The sequence below is a fragment of the Maylandia zebra genome, linkage group LG10 (genome assembly GCF_041146795.1).
Source record: "Maylandia zebra isolate NMK-2024a linkage group LG10, Mzebra_GT3a, whole genome shotgun sequence".
In the NCBI taxonomy this organism is placed as follows: domain Eukaryota; kingdom Metazoa; phylum Chordata; class Actinopteri; order Cichliformes; family Cichlidae; genus Maylandia; species Maylandia zebra.
The window spans coordinates 14,614,061-14,634,200 of NC_135176.1; the positions used below are offsets into that span (position 1 = coordinate 14,614,061).

The 20,140-nt window shown below is 40.2% G+C and overlaps 1 protein-coding gene across 1 annotated transcript in view; it reads right to left on the reverse strand.

Moving 5' to 3' along the window:
• LOC101476569 (ryanodine receptor 1) overlaps nt 1-16,601 on the reverse strand; it is a 62,890-nt gene extending 46,289 nt beyond the window's left edge. The window contains exons 1-38 of the mRNA XM_076889130.1: nt 16,446-16,601; nt 12,087-12,206; nt 11,898-11,996; nt 11,743-11,763; nt 11,508-11,582; nt 11,338-11,416; nt 11,138-11,250; nt 10,956-11,055; nt 10,786-10,882; nt 9,499-9,573; nt 9,240-9,396; nt 8,971-9,135; nt 8,766-8,887; nt 8,461-8,647; nt 8,205-8,340; nt 7,984-8,079; nt 7,647-7,765; nt 7,384-7,517; nt 7,046-7,287; nt 6,186-6,378; nt 5,852-6,068; nt 5,675-5,779; nt 5,473-5,576; nt 5,306-5,389; nt 5,042-5,201; nt 4,459-4,606; nt 4,127-4,332; nt 3,873-4,047; nt 3,581-3,789; nt 3,132-3,490; nt 2,901-3,030; nt 2,546-2,706; nt 2,271-2,433; nt 1,988-2,074; nt 1,648-1,874; nt 1,125-1,563; nt 429-998; nt 136-336 (exon numbers count right to left, since the gene is read on the reverse strand). Of these exons, the coding sequence (XP_076745245.1) occupies nt 136-336; nt 429-998; nt 1,125-1,563; nt 1,648-1,874; nt 1,988-2,074; nt 2,271-2,433; nt 2,546-2,706; nt 2,901-3,030; nt 3,132-3,490; nt 3,581-3,789; nt 3,873-4,047; nt 4,127-4,332; nt 4,459-4,606; nt 5,042-5,201; nt 5,306-5,389; nt 5,473-5,576; nt 5,675-5,779; nt 5,852-6,068; nt 6,186-6,378; nt 7,046-7,287; nt 7,384-7,517; nt 7,647-7,765; nt 7,984-8,079; nt 8,205-8,340; nt 8,461-8,647; nt 8,766-8,887; nt 8,971-9,135; nt 9,240-9,396; nt 9,499-9,573; nt 10,786-10,882; nt 10,956-11,055; nt 11,138-11,250; nt 11,338-11,416; nt 11,508-11,582; nt 11,743-11,763; nt 11,898-11,996; nt 12,087-12,206; nt 16,446-16,493 (6,123 nt within the window). The 5' untranslated portion in view covers nt 16,494-16,601. The remainder of the gene's footprint in view (nt 1-135; nt 337-428; nt 999-1,124; nt 1,564-1,647; nt 1,875-1,987; nt 2,075-2,270; nt 2,434-2,545; nt 2,707-2,900; nt 3,031-3,131; nt 3,491-3,580; nt 3,790-3,872; nt 4,048-4,126; nt 4,333-4,458; nt 4,607-5,041; nt 5,202-5,305; nt 5,390-5,472; nt 5,577-5,674; nt 5,780-5,851; nt 6,069-6,185; nt 6,379-7,045; nt 7,288-7,383; nt 7,518-7,646; nt 7,766-7,983; nt 8,080-8,204; nt 8,341-8,460; nt 8,648-8,765; nt 8,888-8,970; nt 9,136-9,239; nt 9,397-9,498; nt 9,574-10,785; nt 10,883-10,955; nt 11,056-11,137; nt 11,251-11,337; nt 11,417-11,507; nt 11,583-11,742; nt 11,764-11,897; nt 11,997-12,086; nt 12,207-16,445) is intronic.
• Between the last annotated feature and the right edge of the window lie 3,539 nt (nt 16,602-20,140).

Sequence of the window (20,140 nt, forward strand, 5' to 3'; positions counted from 1 at the left end):
ATTTTTCCACTTTTCTGTTGAAATAAAACACAGACAAAGAAAAATGTGTAGAAATGTAGCCAGTTTTTAAAAAATATTTTTAGAATTTATTTATACAGTTTAACAGTTAACAAATGTACTCTGTTTTCTTCGTACTTGCTCCTGTGGTGGGGAACGAAATTCACGGGTCTTGCGAGCAGTCTCGGCAGCACTCATGGTGAAGGCCTGCATGAGTTCATTATAGCGCTGCCTCTGGTTGGACTGTATCTGGTTGACAAACTGGTCGGAAAATGCAATGATGGCCTCCACTCTATGACGTAGCTCACAGTCACAGAAATACTGCAGCAGAGTGCACATCTAAAGGACAAAAGCAAAGTGAATCAGCATTAATAAAGTTAGATATCAAGCATTCGGAAAGAGAGTTCCTCTGAATACACAAACTGTCATACCTGTAGTTTCACAGACTCTGGTAGCTTCATCTGGAAAAGTCCTTGCTCTAGATGTTCTTCTTTTCCCTCCCCGCCCGTCTCTAAAGCTTTCACTTCTTTCTCTGTTTCCTCAGCTCCTTTCTCACCATTTACCGGGTCTGTCTCAACCACTGTTTCCTCATGTTGCACAATAGATTCACCCTCCTCTATTGCTTCTTCTTCCTCCAGTTCTTCCTCCTCTTCTTCATAACCCAACCCATCATCCTCAAATTCCTCTTCTTCTTCCCCCAGGGCTTCCTGCTCCCCTTCTTTAATCGCTGCTACTTTGGGAAGGTCCTTCTCTTCTTGCACCTTGGCATCCCCCTCACCAGGCTCCTCCGCTTGCTTGCCTCTAAAGACTGTGGGCTCAATCATCTTTAGGATGTGTGTGACATCTTCATCATCAAACACACCCATTATGAGAAGGGTACTGATGAGCTTTAGGATTGGAACGAAATGAAACTCAACACTGCCTCCCACAGGATCTCTCATGGCTTGACCCCCATCCTGCACTGCCTCAGTCAGCATGTTCAGAGCTTTGGTCTTTAGCACCTAAAAATACAATATGTTGATTAAATGTAAGGTATAATGTATATAATATACAGTACAAAGCATGTAAAAATGTGATTATTAGTAAATTCAGAGTTGCCATTAAGTGCAAAGACACCTCAGTCTTACCAGTAAGGGAATGACTGGACTAAGTGTGTAAATATCTTGATCTGTTCCCACAAACCCAACAGAAGAGAAATGAAGTTTTGGACGCAGACATGTAGTTAGGCCGACGCCAGGTAAAGCATGAGACTTGTCGGAGTACAGAGTGATACTACGTGTTTCTTCTGTCATTGGAACTATGAATTCCTTGTTGGTCCCCAGACGATTCCTTTTAGCTGACTCCAGGTGCATGCTGATGAGCAGGTCATAAAAGCCACTCCTCATTGGTCCAGGTAGGTAGGTGTTCTCTATGGCGTAAAAGAGCTGCGATTCATCCACGTGGCTGCACAAAGCATGTGCCACACGGTTGTTTCCCAGTGCACAAACTGAGCTGTATAGCTTCAGAGTATGGTAGTGGAACTTCAGCAAATCCATCCGTTCAGACAGCTCCAAGATGTCAATACACCTATTTAAAGTAAAGAGATTTGCTGAAAAAAACACATCTTAGCATCTTCTAAGAATAAGAGATGAATACAGCAGAGATGCTGACCTGTTTTCCTCGGGGATGTGAAGGGCCATCATAGTGAGTGGCTCCGTACACTCCACCATCCAGCCTAGTCTCTCACTAACACGTCCCATCTCTGGAGCTAGGAAGTTGTTGGGCATTCGGCTCCAGATAACTGGAGTTAACATCTGGACATCCAGTCTAGGAGGACACTGCGGGACTGGATTTTTGCGTTCACTCCGAAACATCGCGGCTGAGATCGGCATGATGTTCTAGCAAGACAAATGAGGCATTAAGAAAGGCTGTTATACAACACAGCCAATAACTGGAAACTGTATTTCCTATTTTGAAGGTTGATTAAATGCAGCAGTTCTTTGCGACTGACCTTGAGCTTGCCTAAATCAAACTGAACCATATTCTGACTGGAAGGCAGAACAAAGACAGCCGGAAACAATTTTGTGGTTGGCTCCACCTGAAGGAAGATAATTTAACACGAATACAGAATTTAACCAGGAATAGAATAGAATAGCTCATTACTGTCATTGCCCATGTACAATGAAATTGTGGGTGCTCCATGCCAATATGAATAGTAAGACAGCAGGAATAAACAACAATATACAGTATACAAGCAAGAGGAAGGCATAATATCAGACTGAAAATGATCTAACCTGATAAAATGTGTTGATCTCTTTTCCATTTCCAGTGAAAGTCATTAGTCCAGTGTCCAAATCAATGAGACAGCCAATCACAAAATCCTCCTGACTGACTCGGGTCTGCTGGGAGCTACTGAACTCCCCTCCCCATACAATATAGCAATTGCTGCGTTTGATACTGTAAAAACAAAGAAGAACCAAGAAACCAGTTGTGTATGTTTATCATATTCAATTGGAAACACAGGCTTTTTGGGGGGGGGGTGGGGGGGGTCTTTCCATAAGTAACATACCTGTCATGAATGTTGCCTTTGTCATCACCTACAGTGACAGTTACATTTCTGACTTTGCTGATATCGAAATGAGGGTCGTACTGGTGATAGTCAGGTGTTATCCAGCCAACCCACACGCCACTTAGCTCCTGTCCAGCAAACACTCGTACTGAGTAATAGTACTGTTGAGCGAAGGAGAAAAAGAAGCACACAAAAATTATTTAATGTGAAAATCACTGATCATCACTGTTAAAAAAGGCAGTTTTCTTATATAGTTTGTTAATGATTACAAACTGGCAGTAGCACCATAAATGGCAAGTTTAGGCATGAACTTTATACGTTTATGAATATAATAACTACATAAGTTCAGACATACTGTAGTGGTATTGAGGATGATGTCCATGTCATCCCTGTCATCTGGTACTACATCTTCCACTAAGCGGGGCATGGTGGGTACAACAGGGGTTGGAGTTATTAACGCTGCCTTTTTAGCCTTGAAAAGGAAACTGCAAAGAACAACAGTAATTACGCTACCGCTCACAAACACCGTATCCCATCGATAGATTTGACACATCCACTTCTAAAGTGGTGCTATGTGATTCCATACCCTTTCTTTTTGCTTTTCTCAGTGGAGGCATCTTTCTCGTTTTCTCCATTTTTGATAGCAGGCGTCTCTTTAGGAACTGAGGTTTCCTTCTTCTCTTCCTCCTGCTCCTTGCGAGTAGCAGACTTTTTGAGTATTTCAAAATCAGAGCCTGGGTCCACCTCCAACACTTCATCCTCAGGGATGGTCAAAGTGCGAGTAAGAAGAGTGGTCCCTGCTGGGATTTTAAAAGTCTCATGAAACTCAACTGGCATGCTGAGTCTGAAGAAGAGCAGATCTGTGTTGGCATTCTGAGATCCAAATGTTTTGTGGGTCGCTTTAATACAAGGGGGGGTATCAACTGTCCCGTCAACACGTGACACCTAGTGCACAGACAAACAGGTCTTGATCGTGATCTTGAATTTACGTATTCAGCGTGGAAATAAACCATTGTAACAGGTGATGTACAGTACCTCAATGTGAGGATGATCAGCTGGGACAGGAATAAACTGGGGAAGGCTCTTGCTGAACCACATGGTAATGTCTCTTTTCATGTTGATAGCAAATGGTTCAAACCCTTCCTGTAGGCCACAGATGGTAAAGTATCGAAGACTGCTGACATTCTGACCCAGGTTGATCCTGCTAACCTGAGACAGGCCCAGACTGCACACAGGTATGAAGCCTGGAGGTGTTGGAAACATGCATGAACACACACATGAAACATGGAATACACGTGCAAAGGTACTCACTTTTTATTGTACCTACCTTCTCCTATCTCGATATCCTTAAAAGCCATCTCTGAGCCCGAATCACTGATCAGCATTTCTCCATTGAGTGTGAACATGATGTTCATCTCAGTGAGGTCAATCATACAACCCACCACATCACCAGATTGCCACTGACGGCCAAATGGCTCATTTCCTATGTGCCAGCGTTGGGCCTAAAAACATTATAACTTTGTAGTTTAATACCAGACAGATGTAGACACCCATCATAGTGTAGAAACTATGGTCTCCCACCTTAAAGCCATTGAAGACATACGCCAACTCATCTGCACCAAGTTCAGTGTCTGCACGAACATTGGGCCTGGACCAGCCCACTCTCATCTCTCCAACTGTCACAGCTTCAAACTCAAAGTACCACTTCCCCTGTGTAACAGCGTAAGATTTCTCTGCTCTGAACACTCTGATTTTATCTCCACGGGAGCTGCCTGGTCCATGTCCACCTATAAAAGCACAAACCCACTAATGAACACTTCAACAATTAAAAACCTTGTACATTTCTTTAATAAAGGATCTTCCAAGATGACGTTAAAAACATGATTTACTGCTTTTAAATGGTGGAAACTTACTGCTCTCCTGATCAGGTGGTTCTATGTTGTAACCGTAACCAATCAGAGTGCGAACAGCAGCACAAACCGTGTCTCTGTTGGTCTTTTTTGTCTTTTCATCCAGGAGGTTATAAGGAACCAGACGAGGATTGCGCTTGTTCATAATGTCCTTTACAAAAAAATAATACCAAACATTAAAATATAATTACACACATTTCAATTATTTTTATTATTATTACTAGTAAATCCCTGTGTTACACGTGGGAGAAGGGGGGCATTCTAGCATGCATATGCTATGACTATTATAGTACGATGATATGGAACATTATATTGTGACACATCTGGCATTTTATTTGGAGTCAGTTAGGAGAATTGTTGCTTACTTACTTAACTTATCTCTCAAGTGCACAAATCTAAATGATTTTGGAATTTCTATAAAATATTTGAAAATAGATGCCACAGACATGTTGGCATCAGGATTGATTTATTCGTCTGGGAGGAGATTGCGAACACACACACATCAGGAGACATATGCTACAACCATACTAGTATGATGATAATGATGATTATCATTTTTGTGACTCCATAGAAAGAATGGTGGTACCTGGACAATACTGTATGTCCATCCCTGGCGGACTCGGTCTCTTGCCCAAACATTGTGTCCATTTTCTGCCAGTCTCTCCACTAGAGTGTTTTGATTTGGAGTCAGCTTGACATGGTTAAGGTCCAAAGGGGCCGGCTTGTATCCGTTACTCTGCATGTACCTAATTAACAATGCTATGTGATCAAAATGGGTCCTGGAGAGCCTTTACAGATTGTTATAAAAATAACTTCACAAGTTAAGGTTATTAATGTTTTTGTAGCTCACGTTTTAGGGAGTTTGGTCCTTTTGAGATTCTCTTCTGCTTTCTCATCTCCCATTCCTACATGACAGCCTAGTGCCAACAGAGTCCTGTGAAATGAATCACACAAAATATTAGAAACACAAACAGATGAAAGCCCAGTGCTGTTAATTAAGTGAAGAATTCACCGTACTTCAGTGTCTCTCCAGACATTGCTAAATTATAGTTCTTCTCGGGTTCAGGCAGACTCTGGAAATCTACCAGGCAGGGGTGCAGCTTCTTGTTATCGTCACGAAACTTTTAACAACAAAAAGTGCAAAGATTTTTAAAACAAAACAGCTGATGTATACAACAATATGTTCTTTGGGAACCATAACCAGGACCGAATCACTCACTGGTCCATATGTCCACCCTTGTTCAATGCGGGTAACAGCCCATAACTCGTGGCTATTTTCTGCGAGCTTCTCTCGAATGCGCTCCAAATGAGGTGGAAGCACAATCTGAAATGATACTCAAATAAATCAGCACAGCATGAAGAAAAGAAAATGAAAGCAGTAAAAACTGGATTTTACCTGTATAGTGTCTACTGGGCAAGGTGTGAAGGCTGTATGTGAAAGGGACTGAGTTGGACCCAGCAGATTCCGGACGCCATCAAAATCCTGCTTATACTCTTTGATGGGCTCGATCCGCAAACGGTCCCTGGGTAGCACTGCTTCATAGCACGGAGCGTAGCCTGGAGGTGGGAGAAACTTGAAATGCCCATGACGACCTCCAAGAAGAAATCGCAGTCTTTTGGGGAAAAAAAATGACATTAGTTGGTTTACAAAACAATTATTTAAATACCTATAATGCAATTATTAATAAATAAAATCACAATATCTACTCGATAAATGCACAATATCCTACCTTATGCCTGCAGAGAAGCTCACAACTGGAAAGAACAGTCCATCTAGGTTGAAGTTCTCAAACATTCCCTGAACAGGATGGCCATTTATACGAAAGGAAATGCTGGGCACGCTCAGATCCAAGCAGCAGCTGACCACATCCTCTGCTGCCAGGAGGTGCTGATTTGTTGTGGCGACATGACGTGGAACACGTCCTGCAGACACATAAAGTGAGTAAAATTATATTTTACAGTTTACTATTTCCGAAATTCATACAGAAGACGAATAAGCAAAAGTCTGCACTAGAGTTGGTGCTGAAGATGCAAAAAACTTCTGAAAGTGTGTGTATGGGGATGTTTTTCACATAAGGGATTAAGCTGCTTCCCTTCATTAGACTCTTGATAGGAGTGCCACCAGAGAGACAACTGAATGGTGTTCTTCCACTCCTATAAGGAGCTGCACAAATGAAAGCCTTGTGGAGACTCCTCTTGGATTTTAAGAGAAAACCAAAATGGAAGATTATTTGGAAACTTTCTGTTAATATCCAAGAACAATCTACCAAAACGTTTATGAAAAAGATTAGAAATAAGGCAAGGTTTTTGAAACATCAATTTTAACCCTCTCAGGCTCAAATTAAACTTTTTGTTGCTAATGCACAACCAAGTCCTGCAGCGGTACTTCTGAGTAAAACAAACTCATAAAATATGTATGTGGGGTAATCAGGTTGTTAGTTTTTATCTGTTGCAAATCGGCAACGCCTGCCTCGAGAGGGTTAAGTAAACAAGGATCGGGCAACTGGAAGTCAAAATACAACATGAACAAAGGCTGGAAGGGAAATGAACAATCCTGTGTACATTTACCATAAACCATAGTAGATTTTACCTGACCAGAGGTGAAGCCCGTCAAAACCATAAGAGTAGAGATCATCTCCAACCCCGTTACCCCCCCAGCCTTCTCCTCCGCCAGGATAAGGACTGTAACCCTCTGTCAGAGCCCAACCTACACGGAGATGATATGGCTGAGCTGTAAGAAACGGCTCTACGTGGTCCACCATCACCTCAAAATACCACTTCTTATACTGAGTGGATCCTTCGCAAGTTCCAAGGAAAACATTGGGTCTCATGCTGAGGTAAGATTACAATAAAGGAGGAGTCAGAGGAGTTGTTTAGATACTTTGGTGAAATCAACAAAGATGAAACATTCACTATAATCTGACCCACCTGGTTACATAGTTGATGATGTTAGTTTGAAGTAGAAGGTCACGTCCTGGTAACAGATTCTCTGTGATGAGATTCTGATTTGACCTTACAGCGACCCCATTACACACACAGAGGGAACAAAGCACATCCAAGACCTGTCAGGAAAAGGTTTATAGAATCTAAGACTCACTGCATTTTATACAGTAAGTATGTCGAGAGAAATAAGTTCACATGCTCCAGGTTTTTGCAGTATGCTCAGAAAACATCGTTGCAGCGTTTCTGACCTTGTGATTGCGTCCATGCTTATCCAGCAGAGAGATGATTGATTTGATGTGATTCTCTTGAATAATATTCAAAACCTCTGGACTCTCAATCAGGACGCAATATAAAACCTCCAGGATTCCTATTCTCGTAAAAAAATATGACAATATATGAATACACTGTAAAGTTTTGGGCTTTATATTAAATTGCAGAAGACCAACATAGTAAATGCATATGTTCTCAGAAAAAAAAAAAAATGCAAATGAATACAGCACAATAAGTTCAGTTTTATCAACCCTCTGTCGTTATAAAACAAAACCAGTTTCCATCAGCTAATAAACAGATTCATGTCCTAGATACCTGAAGATGCTTCCAAACGATCCAGTTTACTGACCAGCCAGTCAAGGTTGTCGCAGAAGAGGGCGCAGTTGGCACGGTTACCTCTGATCAAAGAAGCTGATCAAAGAAAAGATTAGAAATGCAACAGACTCACAAACAAGAAACGTGTCCAAATGTGGTAACACTAATGATTATTAGTCTAAAACAGTGAACGAGTGAAATAAACCATCATCTGCACATACCTAGCAATTCATACAGTAAGTTCACAATCTCTTTCCATGACTCAGCAGCTTCTTCCCCAGCATACTCTGAGAAATGGGCTGCTGTGTTGTACACATTGAGGCGATCAACGCAGTCCAGAACAAGCGTAATCATTCCCTGTTACAGCAATAAAAACTGAAATAAAAGCACTGACCAAAAATTAAATCTATCAAATAAAATGTTAATCCAGAATTCAGCTGTTCTCATGAAAAGTGAGTTCTCATTATCCAAACTAACCTCTTCCTGAAAAAGGTTCTGTCTGTTTTTTAAGGAGCGGAGCTTGAACTGCTTGTCCTCGTGCTCCAGTTCCTCTTCAGGGGGTCGGAAGTAGAAAATGAGATCCTGCAACGAGAGCACCACTGTGTCCATAGGCAGAGACGGGGCATTGGCAGATTTATTTTTTCCACTTAGAGCATCAAGTCCTCTGGGAACATAAAGAGAATACAGAAGACATGAGAATACCACAACAAATATGACATATATTTTTAAAAAAACAAGAAAATGACTAATATAAAAGATTGAAATAACATGTAAAATGCTACTTGATGAACTGGTTGAAGAGGCCTGTTGTGCTGTAAATCATCCTGGCAGCTTGAGACTCTTCAGTCTGAGATCGAGCAACCGTGAGGGCATCATCCATGTGACCTTCTTTGTGGAGTATGGCCTACGAATCAAACATGGGTGTTCTTCAAACATAAGTATATACTCAACACTCATAAATAGAAGAGTAAATGCTTTCTGCTTTACCTTTCTCTTCAGAGGACCTAGACGTGCAGATTTGGCATCAACAGCAGCATATGTAAGCCACAGGCCAGATGAAACATGCTGTACAAAGCACATGGACTCTCCATACTTGATCTCAGGTATGCCCATGCCCTCCACATCTCGTTTCTGGGTCACTTCAATTTTTTCCTGTAATTTAAATAAAAAATGTTCCCTTCAAAACTGTTATGAATATCTACACTTGTGCTAAGAGACAGACACTGCCTTTTATAGATTTCACTTTGTACAATAACCTTTGAAATCCTGAAGCAGAAGGCTGACATCTTGGAATTTGCTTTCTCTGGGTCCACCAAGAGAAGTCCTTTCTCCTCATCCAGACAAAGGTATCGGCCTGTTGTTATGTGACGTATCCGGAAAGACTGGCCCCACTTAATGTGGCCTCCACTCCAACTACCAACGGGCACACACAAATGAGCCTCAGCCACAACATGAAGTCGCTCTAGTCATTCCATCAACATGAAGTAATTCCTGCGAGGGAATCATCATACGTACGCAATACGTAGTGGCTCAAGTCTCCATAAGGATCGAGCATGACTGCATACTGGCCCTCCTTCATAGTGAGCAACTCTGGAAACATGGCAGTCAATGATGTGCAATGTGCATCAGGAAATTTCAAGCTTGAAAATTCCAAAATATTAGGATTTTTCTTATATGCAGCAATCATTTTAGTTCATGTGCACAGTATGACAGTTTAAGAGCTTCCAATGCGGTCTTGACTTCATAGTGCAGTTTTAAAGTGTAATATTTTTCATGTAAATGCTTTACTATTGCCAACACGTAAAAACTACACTTAAAGGGAAATGTTAAAACTGACTGAAGTTCCCACAATCCAAGTTTCCTCTGACTGACTGTGGACTGATTTATATTAAAGGTGCTCAAATTTGCCTATACAATGGATGCCACATTTATTCCTACTCATCAATACCTTGCCCCAGTACCCTAAAAGCAGCTCCCTAACAACAAAAGCTTTTTCCAGCACACGATAGACTGTAAAGGGGCATCCACGCAGGAAGCAACTAGCAGTGACAGTGCAACCAAAGACCACTGAAAGTCAGCGACGGGAGATAGGCAGTCTGTATTTACATTTTTGGTCAACTTTGAGACCAGGAATTTAAGAGGCTACCAATAAGAACACATGATACCATTGATTGGCATTTGGCTGGGTAGTAAATAGTTTAGAGGATTACCTAGGCAACCAGAACCTGGATTGACCATCTGTCAAAGACGAAGCAATGGATGACAAGCAAAACTTCACATATGTACGGAGCCCCGCAGGGGGCGAAACTTTTGCGAGATTTCGTAAAACAAACTCGGGATCTCGCAAAAACTAACTCAGGATCTCGCAAAAGTTGAATTCCAACAATGGCGGCAGCTATTTAGTTGTAATATTACTCTTTTTGGGTCACAAAATACACTTTTAAGATATTTTGAGGCGTGAATGTAGTTGTGTAAACGTCAGATATCTGCTCGGTTTACAAGACATCACATATTTGCAAAAGTGCTCCGATGTTTTCGGAGATGTATGAAACTTTTGCGAGATCTCGCAAAAGTTTTGAGACAATGCTAGCTAACATTAGCCATAAGAAAGACCCACGTTGGTGCTTTCAATACAGTCTTATAACACCACATGCTACTAAAAAACAGAAAGCCCTAAAAACATTTTAAAAAGTCTGTGACAGAAATACAGACTTGTAAAGCTAAAACAATTAAAACCTACGAGTTTGGTATTTATGTAGTCAATATCGGATTGCATGTACTGCCATGAAAGACACTGGTCACCTGTGCCGGTCATCCCCTTGATCAGCTGCTGGGATTGCCAAACACTCGTCCATGTGACCGTGGAACAGCCGGAGCACATACCCTCCAGTCAGAAAACCTAGAGACAAAGAGCTAGGTTAGGATTAGGTTTATTGTTTTGTTTTGTTTTTAGCAGAAAGAAAATTACATACCTTCAGCTAGTTCACATCCAGACATTACAGGGGTCATGGTCCACAGAGTTTGCATGAAGGAAGCATCTACCATTAAATCACCACTGGCATAGGACAGGTGCTGCAAAGAGTGCAGATGGTAATATTAGTAATACAGACTGTAAGCTCTGACTTTTGATGCAAGTAAACGCAGTCGTGATTACCAGGTATCGCTCTGAAGAAACACTGACAAGAATGAGGTCATCTCCGACTCTGACCTTCTCTCCTTCAGACCTTTGCTTAGAGGCTGGATGGATGGTCCACCAGCAGGCCTCTCCTGTAGTGGATATAAAGATTAAAAAAAAAAAAAAAAAACCTAGATCGGAGTCTGATGGACATGTTGAGCAAAAATGTTCGTAGTCACCTGTGGAGTCTTCCTGCAAGCCCACATCAAAAGCCAGTTTGTCTGTCAGTGAGCGCGACGTAGTCAAACAGCTCAAGTACTGCAGTGGAAAGACAGAGATAACGCTTCCAATCAGCTTTAAGAAGACGATATGATGGAAAAGCAACCACGGTAACTGCAAATGTACTCACCATGCTGGAGTGGGTGTGTTTCAGCAGGATGGCATGTCCATACAGGAGGGTTCGATGACCCCCACCTTGTGACGACTGAGTGGAGAAGGTAGAAGAAGATTTAGTGGTTAATGTATTAATGAGATAAGTTGATTGTAATATTGTGAGCAGGTTATCAGAAACAACTTCAATAAATTATGACACACTGAAAACTCAGATTTAAGTACTGGACAAAAGGAAACCTGAGCAAACCTACCCATTTGTCCAAATCGACTGCCTATGGTTGGCAGGTGGGAGATGTATAAAGTTAGAAAAGAAACAACGTGAATATAAGTTGATTGCAGCAAATGATTAAATCAAAGAACTTGTATGTACTATATCACGTGTAACCTTGTAACCTCTAAATCTTACCTCATCCACAGAGGAGTTGGACAACATCTCCTGTAATGCTCGCACAGACAGGGATTGCTCCAAAATGAAGCAGCAGATGGCGAGGTCTGGAGGGACATTCTGAAAGACACAACAACCAGTCAGCTTGGTGAACAGCAGCAATGCAAGCTCTCAAAGAAGTTATATCATTGCATTGTGTCCTTTAAATACCTGAGCATTCGATGTGGTCTCGAGAAAGCACAGACGATTTCCAAAACCTTCACATGACAGGCACAGCTTGATCTGTTCCTTAAGAATAGATGCAGTGCACTGCAGCACTACATGGTCATCCTACAAGGATAAAATAAGCTTGAAGCAGAGTAGGCATTTTGACAGGAAAACATGCACAGAGGGGTCTGTCAAAATAGCCTTTGAATCAAAGAATAGTTTGGATTTCAAACGGACAATTACAAAAGCAAAGTGTTTCAGATTAACCATTTATTCTGAAACGTTTTTGTTTATGTAGAAAAATATTACAAATGAGCATACACCACATTCTGTCTTTTGAGATTACCTAATTTTCAGTTATGCTAGTAACAGCTAGTTTAGTGTTCTGGTATTGATGTAACAGACATCTATAACCTCACATGCATTTAAGCAAATCTTAGATTTCATGGTGCATCTTACTTTTCATGGGTAAGCATATTTAACTTTTAATTAGTCACCCCGATCGGTCCATATTGACTGTACTATATTTATAAACAGTGACGTAACAACCAAAACAAGAGGTGTCAAACATATTAAGAAGCAACGTAATGTAAATGCATGATTTTTAACACTATATAAAAATTTATATCTATATGTATGCTTTTCTTTGCTTTCACTCCCAACTCCTCCTACACCATCAGGAGTTGGGCAACCACACTTGGCACATAGGTGCATCATGAGTTCTTATTTATATCGGTTTTTATGACATCATCATATTGCCTAGCAGCAGGCTAAAATAACCTGCTTTTAATCACTTTTAACACCGTATAGAACAAATGTAGTATCTTTTTTATACAACAATTGCAGCTAATTTCTTTCCATAAACCTCAGTTACACACGATAAAATATACTATTAACACCATCAGGCTGCCTAGTAACCACCTGGCAACAGGCTAAAATGGCCTGGGTTTTTTTCGCCTTTACATGGCTAGAATTTCTTATTAAAGCATTTTTAACTACAAAAGCTGATTTATACTTCATATATTAAGTATAAAGTATTAAGTGTATTAAGTATATGTTTTTATGAGGTGTTATTGGTACAAAAATACTTAAAATGGGTAACTTTAAGCATTTATATGGCTGTTACACCTTATAAAAGCATCGTGTCCTTTTAATTTAATGGTCAACAGCACAAACAGGCTGAACAACACTGTAGCACAGGTATGTACTGTTTAATTTAACAAACAACTTGCTTAACAACATGAATAATAAAGTTGAGACAAATGAATCAACCTGCAATAAAATGTGATTTTTCAAGCTACTCCCCAAGTTTGAGCCTCTGTGTTGTGTTACTTTTCAGTGCATGTCACTGGCCACAGATGCCTAAGCCCCTTCCTTTGGCTCTGAGACCCCAGCACAGTTATCTATTTCAGGCGGCTGCACCTGCTGTTCACACATCCCTTTCTGGAAAGCAAAAGATATTTAGGATTTGACAGCCAGGAAGAAAATCTCCCCACATTGCACTTGTTCAGTAACGCAATTACTCATGTTTTCAAAGGAGAGAAATATATAAAACCTTACTTTGAGGCAACACAACTCAAAATTTCACACACCGCTGTACTTAAAAATTGCTAAATTTCTTTCTCCCCCTTAATCATAGCACATGCTTACAACAAAGAACACTAAAAGGAGTTTATTGATTGTCAGAAAAAATGCAGCTCTAACACTGTAATTCTACGTTTTCTTTTTTTATATTACTCAGTTTTAGCATGACTTTAAGATAATTATAACGTAATATCATATTAACATAAAAATACAGTCTTATTATTGTCAATTAATTTTATGATCTGATCACAGTCTTTTCATATCTTTAACCTTTGGCATAGTCAAGTCAAGTCTGTCATTTACAACTTTAAAGCAAAAAATACTGTACATCTTGCAGACGACCTTAAAGACCGTTCACCAAAATATTATAGAGCCTTCATAAACTGACAGTCCTACGGGAACCCTGCAGGGTCACAACAGCAGTTTTGATCAGGGCAGCTACTATGCATTTCCCCTCAATGTAGTAATATACCTACACTCACTAGTCATTTTATTAGGTACACCCTACTTCAGTTATCAGTTTGCTCCCCCTTTTGCCTTCAGGACTGCCCTAATTCTTCATGTAATGGATTCAAGGAAGGTGTTGGAAACATTCCTCAAAGATTTTGGTCGATATTGACAGGATAGCATCACACAGTTGCCGTGGATTTGTTGGCTGCACTTCTATGATGTGAATCTGGATTGATGATCTGGTCACTGTGGAGACAATTTGAGTACAAGTAACTCACTGTCACACAGGAAACCAGACTAAGATGATATGAGCTTTTTTTTATATGAGCTTCGTGATATGGCACGTTGCCCTGCTAAGAGTCACAGTGTGGTCTTCTTCCACTATAGCCGATCTTCTTTTAGGTTCAGTATACTACATGCAGAAGAGCATCTTCTTTTGTAATGAATGGTTATTTGAGTTACTGTTACTCTCCTATCAGCTCAAAGCAGTCTCCTCAGCAAGACAGTTTTGCTGGCAGAACTACTGCTCACAGGATATTCTTTCTTTTTTGGACCACTCTGTAAACCCTACAGATGGTGGGAAAATCCCCTTAGGTCAGCAGTTTCTAAAATACTCAACAGTCAAAGAATCCTCTCCAGACACATAAAGAATTATTATGCTTATTATTCCTTTTAGAAGGATGAGTTTCTGCCTGGCTGTGTGGGTGAAGTTGTGGATGGTTTTACTTCACTTTTGGTTTAATCTGAAACTATTCGGTCTAGGAAGCACTTCTGTCTGATGTGTCACAGCCTTCATTTTAACAACCAAAGTTCAGCTACAGTGACAGTGACAGCTATATCTCAGTGAACCTTGGCAGTTGTCGGTTTAGCTTCTCTACTTCTCTTTGAAAACGTAGTGGTAAAACACTCCACTAAAGAGCTAGCACTACTGTAGTAATGCAGTTCTCAAATGGACTGAAGTAAGCAGGTGCTGAAATGGGCCAAGCTTTGAAACTGTTAATCCTCACGCAGTAAATTTAGACCTCAGCTGAGTTCAAGACGAAAAGCAGCAGACTGACAGTGTCACATTGTTGACATATTTTACTTAGTGCTCTGTTTCAAGGCGAGAGACAATGTCAAGTGAAAATGTGTGCTTCTTAGAATTATGTATAGCAGCTGCAAGGTAAAATATTTACAAGAAAACGCATTTAAATTTCAAAGAGTTCACATTGTTCCAATTATCTGTTAAGGGCACCTGTTTAAACACAAAGTAGCAGACTGCAGAACACACACATTTAATCAAGAAGGAACAAAAAAACTGCAAAGATGAGAAATTCTCATAACACAGGATAATGGATAATCAGCATCTGGTTTGTGCTATTTTGAAGGCTAGAGTTACTACACTGCACATGTTCAACCACTATGTTAAACAAGTGCAACATATACGGACCATCCAAATAAAGAGTGTTACATTGAGTTGTCTGATTGCAAGGCCACAATGCCCTTCTGCAGTCAGCTTTGGCCCAGAGATCTAAGAAGGAAATCTGATAGCCCAGCAGAGAGTACTGTAGCAGAGATAAACTTGTTTAAACTAAATACTTGATATAACTATAGTACAGTCAATTATGTAAGAAATTTTAAGTAAAATATACTAAAAACCTTGTAATGTAATAAAAACAAAACAAAATTCAATGTCTGAGTGGGATTCAGTTATATCCACACAGCAGTAAAAAAGAGATACACTTCATAATGTGATAATGATCATCAATAATTAAGCAATTCATGCTTGGAAAACTGCAATCTTTCAACTGGCAGAAGAGCATTGAGTTTTATTTATTTATTCTGTAGGCGTCACAGGACTAAAGAAGTATTTAATCTTGAAGGATACTGGGCAATAATAAAATGAAAGTGCAACGGGAAGAAGTAACAATTGATGTTTCGTGCCTCTGTATCACACGGGAGTCATGAATCAGTTCTTGTGGCTCTATAGCCAATTAAATAACAAAACATAAACATTGCCATAAAGCCAGTGGGAATGGGACGATGAGACCGATATGTCTACGTGTTAACTGTCAACTGGCACCAGACATTTTCTTCTCTGTGACAAAACAGTTGTATATCAAGTAGCCGATGGGATATAAATAGGAAACAATGCTAACAAAACCAGCCACCTGTGCCTGTCTATCTGTGCTATGTAAAGAAAGCTACCGAACACACTGAACGCTTGTCTAACTATCTGTTATAAAGCAACCACATCATGGACAAGCATAGCCACTACCATTCATTGTTGATGAATAAGTTTACCAACAGTTGACAACTAATCGAGAACAGATAAGGAGCATCACTCACTGTACGCAGAAACTGAATCTCTTCCTCTCCATCTGCACCTTCTGCCATCCTCCCAAGGAATTAAAGGCAAAACCTTTGAGAGAAATGAGAAAGTGTTGGTTTCACAGCTCTGCCACTTGTTGTGCCTGCCACATATGGCAGGACAATGTTGGTGAAGACTTCTGAAGGACAGAGTGTGTCTCCTGCCTCTCCCGGGCTGAGTTATGAGGCAGAGGGATTGACTGTTGATTACAGCATCAAAAAGAGGTGGAGCAAAAACTGAAGCAGCATTTCACATGTTCATATATCAATGCAAGGACACTATAATAAAAACTGAATATAAATCAGGAAGAAGTTAGACAAGAGTTCATCAGACATGACCCCTTATTTATTTTTTTGCCATTATTTTTTTTCTTTTCTCCTTCTTTATGTTCAATAAATAGGAGGGATCTTCACAAGTTACAGGGGAGATACAATTATGTTAAGTGTTTATCTGTTGGGTTATTCTACAACTAGAATACAATTTAGGCTTCATAAACTTTACAAATAAACCCCATACCCTTTATTTTATAATTAGCTGTTATGTATTTAAAGAAAATGATAAATAAACCATAAAAAATCTCAAAGAAAAAGATGTTAACCATGGAATGTTAGGGACTGTGAAAAGAATGCAGTTATATAGATAAATAAAAATTGAAATGAATTAGCCTTGTGGAAAATGAGCGTTACATTGGTTACAGTAGCACATTCAAACTGGTCATAAAAGATTGGAAAAATACAAAATATGTCAAACAGGACTAAACTTTGTTAGCACATCACGTGACCATGTGTTTTGTCACTTCTTTTTCCAGACTAAACAGGTTTCAGTGAAAGGATTGCACAGATGTGAGTCACAAATTAGACTGAAACAATTATAAGAGTTATGTATTGAAACCATAATAGTTAATTTATAACTTATTATAATTGTCATATTTACCATGCAATTTGACTAGCAAGAGAAAAACGCCATTTTGCGGGAGTTCTCAAGAGCTAATTTGTATTTTAAAGAATATTTTGGATCTACTTTTTCAACAAATAGGTTTACATTTTGCCTCAGGACAGGTGTAATTTACACAACTATTGTGTTAGAGTCATTTTTAAATTTTTGGGTGGAACAGAAAACTCCTTACCTGCATGCAATAAAATTAGACCCAGACGATTTTATAAGCCGTACTATTAATTCGAACATTTCCATAAAATTAGACAGCTAATTCTGCACAAATAATGAATAACAGTAAATATGTTATTGAAATTACAATTCGGCAAAGTTATTAAGTTTTATGTTTGGTACAGCTACATACCAAGCACATACTTACTAATTTCCTTTAGAGGGCGGCAAAACCTCGGGGGCGAGTATGTCATTAAATATCAATCCGGTTGTTCAGTGTGACGTCACTAGCCGTGTCTGGGCCTAAACTCCGCTGCAGGTCCATATATCAAACATCACTATGGCATTACTGAGAGTTGAAAAACTGTCTAAAGTCTTTCATCTTTAATAAAATGATCAGTGTTCTGCTCTACCAGGTGTAACAATTGAGTTTAACATCCAGGCATCCATGAAAATGGAATTTATGACATTTAACGGAGTTAGAAGTTAGCAGGGAGTTAGCTCGCTAGCTTCTATCTAAATACAATATAGCATGTCCTGACTGCGGGGTTTTGGAAACAAATTAAAGCGTACAGCTATGTTATCACTTCCAGCATAAATGAAGACAGGAAACTAAACAGCAGTGACGTTTGTAGGGTTACTGAAGTTGGGCTAGCTGGTATATAATGATGTGCTACGTGACCGCTAGCGACACAGCTATGTTAGTATAATATAAACAAGCTAATCAAAGGAGCTTGCAAAGAAAAGCGTCTGGACTTCTTTAAGTTACTTGAAGACGTTTCGCCTCTCATCCGAGAAGCTTCTTCAGTTCTAAGGTCAAATGGTGGAGAGTCCCAGATATAAACCTAGTGGGAGTATCCCCCCACAGAGGGACAAAAGGACCCCCTGATGATCCTCTAATCGCCTGAGCCAAGGTGTGAAACTGGGTGTGGGTCCCAATCAGCCAGAGTTTCGGGTGAGTTCATTGTGAAACCTGGCCCCACCCTATCATGCGAATTCCTGAGATCAGATGGCCCAGGATGTGAGTGGGCGTTAAGGCGTCTGGGAAGGGATCTCAAAACTGGATTATAGATGGCTTCTTTCACTCCTCTTTCAAACCATCTGTCCTCTCTGTCCAAAATGTGAACATTGGCATCCTCGAAAGAGTGTCCTTTGTGCCAATGTTCACATTTTGGACAGAGAGGACAGATGGTTTGAAAGAGGAGTGAAAGAAGCCATCTATGTCCACTGTGAGCGACCATCTTTGAACAGAGGCGGTGGTTTACGACACCAACTGTCTGCCATCTATAATCCAGTTTTGAGATCCCTTCCCAGACGCCTTAACGCCCACTCACATCCTGGGCCATCTGATCTCAGGAATTCGCATGATAGGGTGGGGCCAGGTTTCACAATGAACTCACCCGAAACTCTGGCTGATTGGGACCCACACCCAGTTTCACACCTTGGCTCAGGCGATTAGAGGATCATCAGGGGGTCCTTTTGTCCCTCTGTGGGGGAACACTCCCACTAGGTTTATATCTGGGACTCTCCACCATTTGACCTTAGAACTGAAGAAGCTTCTCGGATGAGAGGCGAAACGTCTTCAAGTAACTTAAAGAAGTCCAGACGCTTTTCTTTGCAAGCTCCTTTGACTACGATGACCTGGATGACTGAGAATCTTCACAGACATAAACAAGCTAACTTTTTTCCACTCTATAAAAGTTAACGTGAGGATTCTCGGTGGTCAGGAACAAATGTAATCGCATGGCAGGATGCTGTAAAAGAATCAAACTTCAGCCAGGAGAACAACTGAGATAATCCATCCACAATACGAGGTTAGTCATTCATGTAACAGCACCATGCAGGACAGACGAGCTCTACAGAGGGTTGTGCGGTCAGCTGAGCGCACCATCCGCTCCAAGCTCCCTGACCTGCACTCAATCTACAGCAGGCGGTGCTGGACCAAGGCCAGGAAGATCGTGAAGGACCTCAGCCATCCCAACAACAGACTGTTCTCTCTGTTGAGGTCAGGAAAGCGATTCCGCTCCCTGAAGACCAACACAGAGAGACTGAGGAGGAGCTTCTTCCCGCAGGCGATACGGTCTCTCAATCACACCACCACACAGTACTGACCCACACATATGGTTCTTACACACACACTGGACTTTCTGGACATTGTTTTTGCACAACACTGGTCACTATATTCTTCATTTCCAGTTAATACTTGTACAGCTGCTGTTATTGTGTATATATTTATTTATATTTAGATTTCTTCATACATTCTTATATAGTTCTATATTGTGTATTGTGTATTTTGTTGTACAGTTATTTTATTTTCAACTTTAATTTATATATTTTATCTTATTCTTCCCAGTTAAATTTACCCTTCATTCTAATTTGTGTTGTACAGTTATTTCATTTTTAACCTTAATTTATATTTTATTCCTTCCTAGTTAAATTTACCCTTTTTAATTTTTCATATTTATTTCCTATCTTATTCATAGCCTTTCCTTTTTTGTTTTCTTTAGGTCACGAGCAGTTGTCCAAGCATTTCACTACATATCGTACTGTGTATGACTGTGTACGTGAC